At 36.1% G+C, this 16,038-nt stretch overlaps 1 protein-coding gene across 1 annotated transcript; it reads left to right on the top strand.

The window, feature by feature from the left end:
- The first annotated feature begins 466 nt into the window (after window positions 1-466).
- LOC101495810 (E3 ubiquitin-protein ligase PRT1-like) lies at window positions 467-15,719 on the top strand. The gene is made up of 7 exons (XM_004506538.4): window positions 467-656; window positions 1,656-1,684; window positions 1,776-1,955; window positions 6,828-7,154; window positions 7,256-7,459; window positions 14,024-14,115; window positions 15,005-15,719. Exons 1-7 carry the CDS (start codon window positions 571-573, stop codon window positions 15,284-15,286), a joined length of 1,200 nt encoding a protein of 399 aa, XP_004506595.1. The 5' UTR covers window positions 467-570; the 3' UTR covers window positions 15,287-15,719.
- The last annotated feature ends 319 nt before the right edge of the window (window positions 15,720-16,038 follow it).

Below are 16,038 nucleotides of genomic sequence, written 5' to 3'. Positions count from 1 at the left end.
TTTTTTTTATTTCTGAATATAATATTTATTTATTTATTTTAACTGCACTTTTAGTTCATCTATTTTTACTAATTCACGAAATCGATCTATTTGTTTTAAAACTTAACAGTTTTGATGAATCTCTAAGATTTGTGAACTAAAAAATAACGTATTTTATATAACATGAGATACAATTTTAAGATATAGAACCATGTAGATGCATTAATTATTCATATATCATTAATTAAATTACAAATATGAAAAAATTATATAATTAGAAAATTAAATTTTTACATTGTTTTATTATAATTTTATTAATGTTAATTCATCGTATCATATAACATATTATTTAAAACATACCCCGTTGTCATTTTTTACTTAAAAATTAAAAAAATTATCAATTTAAAAAAAAATCAATTTTGAGAATATTTACATATAATTAAAACTGCAATTAAAATTATATTTTTAAATTGCTAATTCTCATGTACTATTGTTCCCAATGTGGCTACCATTCCCTATGTCGATTAAATACTGACTCGATCTTTTGTTACTATACCCTTCTTCTCATTTCGTTGCCGAACTTTGCAGACAATGGAAAGTAACCAAATCAAAGATGAAGAACTTGTTGTAAACGATCAACAAGAAATCTTCGAATCCTTTGTTTGCTGCGTTTGTTTGTAAGTCTTGCTTGTTTATTTTTTTGTAATCTTATTTCTCAATTTTCTTTTAACTGAGTTTAATTTTAGTTGATGTTCAAATTTTCAAATTTAGATTTCTGAAAATTCAATAGAATACCAATTGGATGGATGGTGGTGGTGGTAGGATCTAATTTAGGTTGAAGAAGAATGTAGAGTGATTTTTGTGAAGTTAACTGATTTTTTTATTTATTTAAAATTTTTAATTTATTTTATTTCAAATCTAAGAATTCACTTGTATATTTTTAATTTATTTTGTGAAGTTAGAGTTATTTATTTAAAAATTTATTTTATTTCAAAACTAAGATTTCACTTGTATATTATTTTGGGCTTGGACTCCTTTGAAATGGGTTACTCATAAGTAAGTAATATTAAACCATTGATTAACAAATCAAAGGTGAATTGATTAACCGTCTGGTTAAGACCAAAATAAAGTCCATTCAAAGTTTGGTCGGGGAGGTAAATAAAGTCTATTCAAGAGTTGTTTGAGCCTGAACATTTCACTTGTATCTTGTATTGCTTGATAGCACAATTGGATATTTAGCTTAGTTTTTATATATGTATAACTGAATAATCTGGTGTTTGTGGCTTGGTTTTCCTTCTATGATGACACATATTGCACATTCATCAAACTTTGAAGTTTGGGTTAAAATATGTTTACTTCTTATAAAATACTCACTTATCAAGTTTAGTCCCCACAATTTGTCCACAAAAAAAAGTTAGTCCTTACAAAAAAAATGCATTGATTTCAAGCACCAAAATTCTGATTTTTACTTTATTTAAAATCACCAAATTGGTGGCTAAACATCACTGGAAATTTATAAGAACTAAAAATATATCTAACTTTTGAATTTTTTATTCTGTTGTCTATATAGAATGGAGCTGGTTTTTATCGATGTGTTTGTTTAATTTGGTCTATAAACTGCTCTATTAACTTTATCAAATCTTCCTTACTGAGTTTGACTTAAATTTATAATGCAGGGATCTGTTATACAAGCCCATTGTGCTATGTAAGACACAGCATCAATTTCAGAAAATACTTCAAATAATTTTAGTAAATTATGATGAATATTCATTATTTTTTTCTCTTCCTGTTTGTAGCTTGTGGTCACGTATCATGTTTCTGGTGTGTCCATAAATCCATGAATAGGTCGCGCGAATCCCATTGTCCAATATGTAGGCATGGATACTATCACTTTCCAACAATCTGTGAAATGCTTCACTTTTTGCTTGTTAAGACATATCCTGCAGCTTACAAGAGAAGGGAAAATCAGACACTTGGTATGTTTCTCTTTCTAAAGGCTTACGTATGAGCATATTCAAATATAACTTTGCAGCATGCTTTACACTGTTGGAAGGGCTTGTAGATAGTTTACTTAGTCTATGGCTCTATGTTGAGATACTGTTTAAGATTTGACAGATCTATTTTATTTTATTTACTGTATTCTTTCCTTGCTTCCTTATTTAGTTGATTTTAATCCTTAAAGTGTAGGATTTGATTTGGTCAACCTCATGTTAGATATTATACGAATCATATCATATCATCCACCCTCATGTTAGACTCTCAGTTTTTAACCAAAGGTTGAATTTTCACTATTGTTGCCTGTACTAGTAATTCTACAATTTATCTCTCTAACATTACACTTGTTGGATCTTCGGTTTTGGATTCTAGTGTTTTCCTTTGACTAGTGATCCATCTTTTCTTTCGTTATTTTTTTCTTTCTTCTTTTCTGAATTATCAGTTTATACCATTGAAATATGTTACATTTGTCCTCAATTGGTCCTTTAATTTAATCTCTATAAGCAAATTGATTACTAGCAATGTTATAACTTGTTGATATCATTACATCTTCTTTTTGACTGCTTTGCTAATTGTGTTTTGTTGTCATTGTTGAATGGGAGAGACATAGGGTGAAATCGTGTGTCTTAACTACACAGCGGAGTCAATTTTATATAGGCTCAAGACAATAATTACAAAAATATAGGAGATACTATCTATATTTACATGATGATATGATATGCATATAAAATAAATATAAAGATCATAATATATTTTCAATACTCCTCAAGTTGGAGCATATAAATCATATGTACCAAGCTTGTAACGTATATAATTTGAGGACCTATCAAGGATTTAGTGAAGTCCTCTGCTAGTTGATCACTGGAATTACCAAAGCTAGTGGTGATGCTGCCTGATTCGATCTTCTTACTTACAAAGTGACAACCTATCTCAATATGCTTGATCCTCTCATGAAAAACATGATTAAAGTTAATATGCAATGCTGCTTGATTATCTATGGTTAATGTTTTATGTTGCCTCTTCAAATGGAAGCTCTTTGAGTAATTGTTTTGACCAAATGAGCTCACAAGTCACTCATACCTTTGCCCTGTATTGAGCTTTAGCACTGAATCTCGCAACCAACTTCCGTTTCTTACTCTTCCAGGATATCAAGTTTCCTCCAAAAGCATGCATCAATGGGCGAGCATGCCCAATGGACATTTGAATAACCAACTATCTGAGTATGTCATATCTTTCCATAAATTAGGCTTTTTCCTAGAGCACCTCTAATGTATTTCAAGACTCATATCACAACATCCAAGAGTTCTTGACAAGGAGAGTTTAAGAATTGTCTTACCACATTGACTGCAAATGCAATGTTTGGAGGGATGACTGTAAGGTAGTTTAATTTGCCAACCAATCTTTTGTATCTCCCTGAATCCGACAATTGCTCTCCCTAATTAGGTAGAAGTTTGACATTTGGATCTATAGGAGTATCAATTGGCTTGACATTCAATATACCTATCTATTCAAGAATATTATAACATACTTCCTTTGTGAAATTACTAAGCCATCTTTGGACTGGGTTACCTCAATACGAAAAAGTAGCGGAGTTTGCCAAGATCTTTAGTCTGAAAGTGATAGGAGAATTGTTATTTCAATGGGAGTATGCTCTACTGGTCACTACCAATTATGACTATATCATCTACTTAGACAATCAGGTAAATGCACCCTAGAAGCGAGTGGCGATAAAAGACATAGTGATCAACTTCACTTTGAATCATACCAAATTATTGCACTATTGTGCTGAATCTACCAAACCAAGCTCAAGGAGATTGTTTAATACCATAAAGGGACCTATGTAGCCGATAAACCATGGTAGAGGACTCGCCTTGAGCAACAAACCTAGGTGGTTGCTCCATATACACTTCCTCTTCAAGATCACCATGAATAAAGACTTCCTCGAGGGTAGGGGAACTAGCTCTCATGTACCACTGCTTTGAAGAGCACACATCTCATCATTCATTGTGGTCCCAAAGCAGACAATGGAGACAAACAAGTATAATGTAAAGTAATATAATGGGGAGATGAGTTGCAAGTAGGACATATATCTTTACTAATAATAGGGATGAGAATAGGTTAGGCTGTCCATCAGGGGCCTATGGCTTGGCCTACTTATGGTCTGATCTGGCCTGACCAAAAAAGGCTAGGCTCAGACTGTTTTTAAAGCCTATTTATTTAAATAGGTCAGACTCAGGCTTATAAAAAAGCATATTAGGCCTGACAGACCGACCTATATATATTTTATTATTTATTAATATTATTTATTATTATTATTATTATTATATTAATAATATTATTTCCTATTTTAAATTCAATCAATTAAACAATCACTCAGTGAACATTCCATATTCAGTAGTTGTTCCATATTCGGTAGCAATTCCATATTTGGTAGTCATTCCATATTTGGTAGCCGTTCAATTAGTCAATCACTCAGTAGTCGTTCCATATTTGTTTAAGAGGTAATTATGAGTGTGTTTGTTTAAAAAAAATGTATTATTTGACACAATTATTTTTTAGGGTTTAAAGGATGCTTGTTTCATATTTTTTAAAAATTATTTTAAATAGGCTTCCAGACCAGACTTTTAAAAAGGCCAGGCCAGACCGAAAAAAAAGCCTATGATAGGCCGTAGGCCAGGCTTAGGCCTAAAAAATAAATTGTAGGCCAGACTCAGGCCTTTCAAAACCTAGCCTGACCTATTCCCACCCCTAACTAATAACAATAAAAAGATCCAGGGTCGAATTCGGTAATGGCGGTGGTGGCGGAGGATAGTCTAGAATGACCTCATTAATAGGAATAGGTGCTGGGACATGCACAACAGAGGGTGGTTGGTTGACGATAGTTAGTCCATGTGGGATAAACACCACTAGCTCAAACGGGGAAATAGCAGGCGACATATGAGTGAACATGTGGATTCAAAGACACGAGGAGGAAGTGAGTGAAGAGGAGTATTAGGAAAAAGGACCGAGTGAGAGATTTGGTTATCAAGAACAAATGAAGGCATACAATTTATAAGATAACACATCGTTAGGATATCATCTCCCAAAAGTGAGATAAGACATTACTGTGAAGAAGGAACGTACAATTGGTTTCAATGAGATGCTGAGTTTTGCGTTCAACAACCCCATTATATTCGAGAGTCTTGTAGTAGCAGATATGCACAACCAATGAATAATAATGGCAAAAGACCAAACAAACAGCAGCACCAAACCTTTAGGATCCGTTCATAACCTTAAAACAAACTAAAAACAGCAAGGAAACCTCTTAAACACCCTTCAAACGTGGGACCTATAAACATGAACTGACCAAAACAGAAGGAGAAGTCGGCGAACACAGTGGAAGAAATGGCATAAAAAACGGAGGACGGCAAGGCAACCCGTGGCCTTAACACGCTGGAAAGGTGCTGCAAGTGTGACAGACCGTTGTTGACAGTACGACCACGCGGTTTTGGCGGCTGGCTGATCAGCGATGTCTGAGGCTGACAACGTTGTGTGTGTCTCTGACGGAAGCTCCAATGATGGACAAGTAGTGACTCCGACGAGGTCCGTTATTAACAATATTGGGTTCAGCGCTCACAACGGCGACTGAAACCCTAAAACCAAAAACAAAGAGGAAGGGAAGAAACCAACCAAAGTGCTCTGGTACCAAGTTGAATGAATTAAAATTAATCAATTTATTTCACAATGACAAACAAATGCAATTGATAAAGAAGGAAAAATATGGACAATGCCAATCCTTTGGGATTTTGTTTCAGAACCATTGGTTGAGACTACAATAGGTAAGTAACCAAATGTAGTAAGAGAAAAAAGAGCATTATTACTAGTAATGTAGTGAGACACACCAAAATCGAGAACCCGTGGACTAAGGGAAGGGGAGATGCAAGCAAATGAATTACCAGTATGTGCGGCCGAAACAACGGAATTGGAGTTATGATGATACTCTATCCACCGAAGAAAATCTTCATAAGTAGCCGAAGACACATTAGGAAGATCAGTGGTCTACTGAGGGCCAGGCGAAGCAATTCGAGCCCCATTTGTAGGACGTGGAGGGAGGCCATACATTTTCCACAACCGAACAACAATATGTCCCAAATGGTGGCAATGCTCACATTTGGGACAAGACTCAGAGATGGATGGTTGTCTCCAATAATAATGAAAAAATTTCTCACCGGAGGGCAACAGGTCGACCAGGTAATCAAGGTTTTAGGGTTGTCTCTCAATAGATTTTAGATACCATATTGAATGAGAGAAAATGAGAGAGACATAGTGAAACCGTGTCTCAACTACACAACGGAGTCGGTTTTATATAGACTTAAGGAAATAGTTACCAAAATATATATAGAAGCTATTATCTCTATTTACATGATATGCCTATACAATAAATATTAAGATCATTATATATTTTCACTAGTTATTATGGGGAATAAATATGAGTATATTCCCTTCATCCCTTGCAATCAGAACTCCAATGTTTAGATGGACTTTTATTGCAACACAGTGAGAGAAAAGTTCTATACCTACTAAGACAGAGAGGTGTTTAGAACCACTGATGCAGTATATCGATGGATAATTGTCTGGTGTTTTGTTCTGATTCCCCCCTCCCCCATGTTATATGCATACACCTTAAGCCTAAGTATGTGATTTTTTCGTATTTTAATATTTTTCTATTTCTTGGTATTTTTTTCATTCTCCTTCCCTCCATTATGTCACTTTTATAGAAAAAATTGCAGTTATCATAAAAGAGAATTAATCCTTTTGCCTACTTTGTTTGGGAAAAGCTTGACCATAATTGTTAATTGAACTTTGTTTTTCAGTGGAAGAACAGAAAATGGGTTTTTTCTCTCCTGAGTTAGATGCTTGTACCCGTACTACCATCAATCTGGCATCTAACTCATGCAGCACGGAATCTTTTGAAAGTACAGAGCGATCAAGGTCTGCAAATCATAAAGGAGATGAAGGCATCATCTATTCTAAATACTCTTCTGACAAGAAACCTCAAACTATAGTGACTGCTTCTGTTGAAGGAAAAAAATTGCCTCAAAGTGAGCACAATCAGCAACCAAAAATATTAGTTGCAGATTTGATGTGTCCCACATGCAAGCAAATGCTCGTTCATCCTGTTGTTCTGAATTGTGGTCATGGTAGTTGATCTACTTTTTCTTCTTTCTTAACATTTAAAGTTATCAATAGCTAAAAACTTCATTAACATGTTTTTGTACCATTTTGTGCTCATTCTTTATAGTATACTGTGAGACTTGTATCACTGACTTATCTGATGAGAGGCTTAGATGTCAAGTTTGTCAAAGTCCACATCCCAGAGGAGTTCCAAAAGTTTGTTTGGCTCTTGACCAATTTTTAGAGGAGCAATTTCCAGAAGAGTACACACATAGAAAGGATGCAATTCAACTTAGCCAAATCAAAGTCCAACCAGAGACCACATCTTCTGGTATGTATCTTTGCCTACTAATTTTTTTAATTTATATTTTGATTGTATTAAGCCTACTGTAAGTCATGTCATTGGAATACATGTATATATGTTTATGCTTTCCTCTAAGCATATGAGACCATGAGAGGAACCCAATGTAAGAGAAACTGAAATGTGTATTTCTAATGTGTCCTATAATAGAACTCCCAATGTAGGGTTTTTGGCTTTTGAAGGGTACTCCCTACTAGAGCTGTCAATTTGACAAGCCTCCTAATTATTGGCCCCGGCCTACATGTTGGAGGGGCCAAAAAAATTTATAATTTAAAAGGCCCCAAAAAACAAAGCCCCTTAAAATTTTGTGGGCCTATAGACCCACTTATTCAAAAAAAGAATCGATTTTTTTTTTCGAGAAATAAATTTTTTCGATTTTTTCAAGAATTTTTTTTTTATTTTTCTCACAACTTTTAGAGAAAAAAAATATTTTAAAATTTTTCTAAAAAACAAATATTTTATAATTTTTTTTGAATAAAATAAATTTCGAAAATTTAACAAGAAAAAAAATCTCAAAATTAACAAAATATTGGGTGGCCTATAAGCCCCCTCCCTTAAGCCCCATAAAATAATGGACCAAGACTTTAAAAAAATTATTTTGATAAGGGGCCTAATATTAGGGGTTTAATAAAAAAAAATTTAAGGGACTTTGGAGTTGGGGGCTTTTTTGACAGCTCTACTTCCTATCCATATAGCAAAGGTAAGATATAATTATATGAAGAGAATTATTGTATTAATTGATAAGAAAACAGAAAATGATTCCAGAGCTAATGCTCTAGAGAAAACCATTCTCATACTGTCCAACCTCTAAGGTGTAACTGAAAAATAAAAAACCATCCAACTACCTCCCCACACACTCCTATTTATTAGTGGAATATTAACTCACTATGCAAGCTAGGCAATCACACTTTTCCTGCATTCCCTTTCTTATTGTTTCTCACATATACTAGCCATTGCTTATGCCTCATCTCATCTCTATTAACTAAGAGATCCCTCTCATCACTTGTGGGACCTAACCCATTCCTATCATCACCCCCACCTTCAATAGTAGCCTTGTCCTCAAGACGCAAATCAGGGAATTGACTCTTCAGCAGCAGTTCCTCTTCCCAAGTAGCATCTCCAACATCCATGTCTTCCCATTAAATCAACCATTCTCGCTTATACTGCCCACCGTCAAACTTATCCCTCCATGACAAAACCTTAGCAGGAATAATATCCCCAGTGTCAGACTCCAGACTGCTAGGTAATTGAGTTGTAGCAGTATAATTGCCTACAACTTTCTTCAATAAAGACACATGAAAAGTAGGATGCATTTTATAGGGGTGTTCAAAAAAACCAAAAATTGAATCAAACTGTAGAACTGAACTGAACCGAACTGTTTTTGAACTGAACTGATTTATAAAAATGGAAAACAGAACTATTTTCGAACTGATTTTTTAAAACTAGAACCGAACCAGTTTTCAGTTCGAAAAACCGAACCGATCCGCTTTTCATTTTGAAAAACTGAACCAAACCGGTTTTTAATTCGAAAAAACTAGAACCGAATTTGTTTTTTAGAAGTAATTAGGAGTAATTATGTAAAATTTAGTTTACAAACCAGTTCGGTTCGGTTAAAAAATAAACCGATTCACCGGTTTATAAACCAATGCGGTTTGGTTTTTTGAATTAAAAATCAGTTTGGTTCAGTTTTTTCAAATTGAAAATTGGTTCGGTTCAGTTTTCAAATGGTTCTAGTTCAGAACTGAACTTTTCCCACCTATAGTATTTTAGATGTTGCTGGTAACTGTAGCTTGTAAGCAACCTGCCCTATCTTAATGACTTGATAAGGACCAAAAAATCTGGGAGCCAATTTTTGATGAATCCTATGCACAACCAGTTGTTGTTGATGAGGACGTAATTTGAGGAAAACCCAATCACCAACCTCAAATTGAACTGCCTTGCGTTTCTTATTAGCAAGGTATTTCATGCACTGTTGAGCTTTGAGTAAATTAGCTTTCAGTTGAGGCAAAGCTTCATCCCTGTCTCTTAACTCCTGAGCTACAACTTCTATTCTGGTTTCTCCTTCCAAAAAATGCACCAATACTAGAGGTCTCCTGCCATACACCACCTCAAAAGGGGTAAACCATGTGGAAACATGGAATGTGGTATTGTACCATAGTTCTGCCCACGGAATCCAATGTGCCCATGTCTTAGGTTGTTCTGCAATAAAACAACGTAGATAGGCCTCTAAACAGCGGTTAATCACTTCTGTTTGGCCATCAATTTGGGGATGGTCTGCCGAAGACATTTTAAGCACCGTACCTACTAGCTTGAACAACTCTTTCCAAAAAATACTCATAAACAAGGGGTCACGATCACTAAGAATCGACTCCAGAATTCCATGCAGTCTAACCACGTCCTTCACAAATATAACAGCAATGGAGCGAGCAGTAAATGGATGTTTAAGAGGAATGGAATGACTATACTTGGAGAGACGATCCACCACCACCAAAATAGCTTCAAATCCATTACTTTTGGGCAAACAAGTAATGAAATCCATAGATATCTCACTCCACACCAAAACTGGAATAGGTAGTGGCTGTAGTAACCCACTAGGCGTAGTCGCGGCATATTTTTGACGTTGACAAGTGTCACAAGCTTTCCCAAAATCTTGCACCCTTTTCATCATCCCTTGCCAATATAAAGTGCCTGCCATTCTCCTATAAGTGCGTAGCCAGAGGGACCCTAACAAATAATGTCTCCAATGTTGAATAGCTAACACCAAAGCCATTAACTCCTTATCATAGGCCGATTTAGATAACCTAGATGATTCAAAAGCCTTGCTAAAATACGCAATGGGATGTTTAGATTGCAACAACACAGTACCAACCCCTTTTCCAGAGACATCACATTCAATTTCAAAAGGAAATTTGAAATTAGGCATAGCTAAAACTGGGGTAGTTGTAACAACTACTTTTAATTTCTCAAAAGCTTCGGCAGCCGCAGCATTCCATCTAAAACCATCCTTCTTTGTCAACTCGGTCAAGGGTTTAGCATTATTCTCATAGTTAGCTATCAATTTTCTATAGTAACCCGTTAATCCCAAAAAACCTCTCACCCCCTTGACGTTCTTAGGGACTGGCCACTGTAACACACTGCTAACCTTGGCAGGATCCACAGCAACCTCTGCTTTGGAAAGGACATGTCCCAAGTATTCAACTTGGTGTTTACCAAAAGCACACTTCTTTCCGTTAGCCACAACTGATGTTGTTTCAAAATGTTTAGAACCATCTCCAAGTGCTGCAAATGAGCAGTCTAAATAGTACATTAGTACGTCATAAAAAAAACCAATACAAACTTCCTTAAAAAAGGCTTAAAAATATCATTCATCATTGATTGAAAGGTTGCAGGGGCATTGGTAAGGCCAAATGGCATCACCATAAACTCATAGTGAACCTCATGAGTACGAAATGTAGTTTTATGAATATCCTCTTCCTTCATATGAATTTGGTGATAACCAGATTTAAGATCAAGCTTAGAGAAAACCCGAGCAATGTAACTCATCTAACAATTCATCTACCACAGAGATAAGGTACTTATCTTGAATTGTAACCTTGTTAAGTGCACGGTAATCTACACACATGCGCCAAGATTGATCCTTCGTCTTGACCAAAAGAACGGGGCTAGAGAAAGCACTAGTGCTGTTTCTAATCACCCCTTGCTGCATAAGGATCTGAATCTGTTTTTCAATTTCATCCTTATGTAAATGAGGATATTTGTAACGCCTCACACTTATCGGACCAGCACCCTGCAGAAGTTCAATAGAATGGCTAGTGTTTCTTGTAGGAGGAAGACCATGGATTTCTTTAAATACAATAGAAAACTGATCTAACAACCTTTGCAACTCCTTAGTCTGTTGATCTGAGACACGAGGCACTTGTGAACCTACCACCTCCATCAAGGTAGACCATTCGCAGCGTGTTATCAGCTGGGAAGAAGTGATGATGCTTTGGAAAGTAGCCATCTTCTCCTCTAAGGCTTGGCCAAGGAGTTTCACCATCCTGCCCTTATGGTTGAACACCATAGACATTTCTTTCCAATCCATGGTCACCTTCCCCAAAGTTTCCAGCCAAACAACTCCCAAAATCAGATCCACATTAACTCCAACACATAAGCATCAAAACATGTCTGCACCATTCCCACATCCATCTGGATTCCCTTACACCTACCCATAGTTAGGACACAATGACCATCTCCTAACTTGACACCCAAGGGAGTAGAAGGTACCATAGGCAGCCCTAGAGTTTCAACCACCTTAGGAGATATGAAATTATGTGTGGCTCCACTGTCAATAAGAACCAAAATAGGTGCACCTTGCAAACAACCCTCTAATTTCATTGTGCGAACTTGGTTTGGAGTGGTTTATACACCAAAAACGCCCATCCCTTTACATTCTAACTCCTCTTGTGCAATCTCTTCTTTTGACTCGACCTCCAACACCACAATCTCTCCTTCATCGTTGACCACTTCATCGTCCCCCAAGATAATCAATCTTAACTGCTTCGTTGCGCATTGATGGAGGGGATGCCATCGTTCATTGCAACGAAAACAAAGTCCCTTCGCGCGACGCTCATTAGCCTCTGCGCTTGGTAAATGGCGAACGCCGCATGAGTGACGACGTGAAACGTCACCAGAGTTAAGACGTGAAGGAGGAGTAAAATTTGGAGGGTGTGTTGACCCGATTTGAAATCCAAGACCCAGCCCAATGCGCATTTTACCCACATTGTTGCTAGTCTGGTTAGGGTTTGCAAATCTGTTCCCTTCCTCTTCGTGATTGGCCCAATTAGGTTTTTGAAATTGAACCCAAGAACTTTGACTCAGTTTGTAGTGAGATCCAGATCCCTGCCCCGAAACAGCAGCAAATTCACTCTCAACATCACGCGCCAATTGCATCGCTAAGTAACGATTACGAGGCCTGAAGGTACGCACATGAGAACGAATGTCATGACGTAAACCACCAATGAAACAACCAAGAAACTGTTGTTCTGGTAAACGACCACATTGTGAAGAATACAATTTGAGTTCGGCAATGTAATCCTCCATAGATCCAGATTGTTTTAATTCCTTTAATTCTTCAAAAGGATTCTCCAAACGACCACCACCAAAACGAATGATCAACGCCTCCGTCAAACTCTCCCAAGACAGATCCTCCGTAGAATCGTGCCATAAATTGAACCAATGAATCGTAGGACCTTCCATACTAAGCTTCGTCAATTGAATTCTCATGTCTGTCGAAATGCGTTGTACGTCGAAATACGTTTCTGCTTGAGTGATCCAAGCCACTGGATCATCACCGGTAAACGCCGGCAATTCCACCTTCTTCGCAGCTAAACGGAATTCATCTAACAGTGAGGGAACCGCTGTAATATTGTCCTGAGATGTCGTCAAAGCCCTCTGAATTTCAGAACCAATGAAGTCACGTAACGACTCAATGTTGTCCTCCACACGTCCCAAACGCTCCTCCACTCCGGTGATTCTTGCGTCCATTCTGGTTTGCATGAACATAACAGGTCTGACCAATTGATAGAGCAAAGGTAAGATAGAATTAGATGAAGAGAATTATTGTATTGATTGATAAGAAAACATAAAATGATTCCAGAGCTAATGCTCCTCAGTTAGAGAAAACCATTCTCATATTGCCCAACCTCTAAGGTGTAACTGAAAAATAAAAAACCATCCAGGTAGGCAATCACACTCATATTGCCCGACACACTCCTATTTATTAGTGAAATATTAACTCACTATGCCAGCTAGGCAATCACACTTTTCTTGCATTCCCTTTCTTATTCTTTCTCACATATACTCGCCATTGCTTAGGCCTCATCTCATCTCTATTAACTAAGAGATCCCCCTCATCACTTGTGGGACCCAACCCATTCCTATCAATTTCTACCTCCAACTTTAACATCTGCCTCATTCTTGTCTACCTGCACCCTGATTTCAAGTCTCAAACAACTTGGTCAAGCACTGATTCCATCCCTGTGTTTTGATGTTTACGTGCCTTCCTCAATAGATTCATTTGATGAGAACTTTTCATTTGCTTGTCCTAATGGGGTGATGGTATGAGACTCGAAAAATGCAAAGGAGATCAAACTCTTCTTTTCCGACATCGGTAGTGTTTTCACAAAGTATGAGGGATCCTCATATGAACTATATATGTAACAAGTTTAGTGTATACAATCTATGTGCTCCACCTTGAAGCAGTGTTAGAAATAATGTAAATAGAGTAGTGGTGGTTGTATATTGTATATGTGTATATTCACTTGAGGTGCACTTTCATTTTCATATGTCTCAACAGTTTCTATCAATTTCTCATTTCTCTTCCCTAGTTTGCTAATAGTTCTCATGATGCTTTCTAAAGGTTTTAGATTTATAAATATTAACCTTTTTTTGTCAATAATCATAGAAACAAAAAGAAAGAAAATTGTAGAACAATTGACCAGTGATATGTACTTGGGTGTTTCTTTAATGTTGTTTCATATTGTCTGCTTTCAGGTTCATTGCATAACGACAATGGCGAAAAGATAGCTTGGTGGTCTCATCCTGGATTGACAGTTCACATAGCAGTTGGTTGTGATTTTTGTGGGGTAAAACCTCTTTATCATAGTTTTTATTTTCTCTAATCGTGATTTGTTATGTTTTTCCATTTTGTCTAGTTATTATGGTTGGTGAGTGGAAATCAGTGTATGGTACGTGAGTAGGAGGATTAAGATTAGCTAAATCTCTGTTTCATATTACGTGGCTGCTTGTCTTTTGTTGACTGCTTACATAATTTACTTAGGATCAGTGGTTTTAAATAGCGACTATAATATAGGGAATTTAAAGAAATTGTTATTGTTCTGTTACTGTTCTGCTACACGCTAAGTGTTGTTAAATAACGGTTATAGTATAGCGGAATTTAAACAAAACGCTATTGTTTCCGCTATATGGTATTTAGTACTAATTGTTGTCAAATAACATCTACAATAGCGCTATAGCACTATTGCATAGTAGAATTTGAGCAAACCTATCATTTTTAGTGATCCACAATTGATAACACTGCTGAGGATTAACATTTGCCCCTATAATCAATATCAAGAAAGGAGGTTTATACATAACTTGGTTCTGACTCTGAAATTATAGTTGGCAACTACACTAGTAAATTACGATACATGTATTCAATTTGGTTTGAGATGATCACTGACATATAAATAATGCTTTAGAAATACTTATCTCATAATTGAATTTAAATAATGTGAGGGCAGGTGAAATGCGAGGTTGCTAATTTGTCACCTAAAGGTCAAAGGTTCAAATCCTAGAAAGTCTGCCCTTTTTAGTTGTTTTACCAAGTTTATCTATATGGTATCTCTTAGAAATTGGAATGTTTTAAAATACTGATGCATTATTTAGTGCTATTTGATATGATCTTTCCTTGAATTTCGTTTGTGCTTCCAGTTTTCCAATATATATGTTGATGTTTCTGATTGGTGCATACAGATGTTCCCAATAGTTGGGGACAGATATAGATGTGATGATTGTAAAGAAGAGATTGGCTTTGATCTTTGTGGTGATTGCTATAAGAACCGCTCAAAGCGTCCGGGACGATTTAATCAGCAGCACACCCCTGACCACAATTTAAAGCTTATACAATGTCGACGGACACTAAATAACAGACAGTGGATTGGACAAGTTTCGTCGGATTTGGTAATTATAGACGATGATCCTGCTTCCTCTACTGATGAAGATGAAAACCAAAGTGACTCTGAAACCACCAACTGAAAAGTTGAATTCGCAAAATCCCATGATATTTTTGTGGTACTCATGGTAGGGATTGAATGCTATTTCATTTTTCAATCAAGTGTAGTTGTGAATCCTCAAATCCACATGGTCTAAACTGGTTATCCTGATTTGTACATATTGGTATTTAGTTTCTATTACAACTGAATCTCTCTCTTGGTTGAAGCAATTTGTGACTATTTTTGTATTAGTTAGGTATAGGGATTTGTGTTGCCTTAGGCCTTGACAATAAGCATCTACCTATATTGATATGGCAAGGTACATATAGATGATTAGAGATATTTGAATTTTACTTTAATTATCTCTATAGTAGTCATGATCGAATGGATTGAACTTTTTGTAAAGGCTGTGTATTGCATAGATAACTTGATACTCTTTTTTTTAGAAATGCTAACTAAATATTCTTATTTTAGGATTGAAAAGTGCATCTTTTTTCCCCCTAAAAAAAGAGGCACAAATTTTGGAAACACTCAATAGCAATCATTTCGTCCAAGCAGCTCTGAGTAAGTTACTCTTAACTACAATGAGCACGCTTATTTAATATGACAGCAGAAAAGGGACCACCCTTTTTTAAAAGTAAGATGACATTGAATATTCCTTGTTCTCTATTCTTTTGGTGTTGCTCGAACTAACCCAAGTACTTTATTTTATTTTTTTACCAAATCTTCTCTCATCCTCAGTATACATAAAAGAAATTATTTTATCTTTTTTATTCTCTAAAAAAGGTTATTATT

This window comes from Cicer arietinum, chromosome 6, assembly GCF_000331145.2.
Source record: "Cicer arietinum cultivar CDC Frontier isolate Library 1 chromosome 6, Cicar.CDCFrontier_v2.0, whole genome shotgun sequence".
Taxonomy (NCBI): Eukaryota; Viridiplantae; Streptophyta; class Magnoliopsida; order Fabales; family Fabaceae; genus Cicer; species Cicer arietinum.
This window is presented reverse-complemented; position numbering and strand designations above follow the sequence as displayed.

What these genes read in the sequence shown, in the direction of transcription:
- LOC101495810 (XM_004506538.4), top strand. Translation starts at nt 571, where the DNA reads ATGGAAAGTAACCAAATCAAAGATGAAGAACTTGTTGTAAACGATCAA. An exon ending in ATACAAGCCCATTGTGCTAT is followed by an intron (nt 1,685 to 1,775) that starts GTAAGACACAGC and finishes TCCTGTTTGTAG; the next exon opens with CTTGTGGTCACGTATCATGT. An exon ending in TGTTCTGAATTGTGGTCATG is followed by an intron (nt 7,155 to 7,255) that starts GTAGTTGATCTA and finishes CATTCTTTATAG; the next exon opens with TATACTGTGAGACTTGTATC.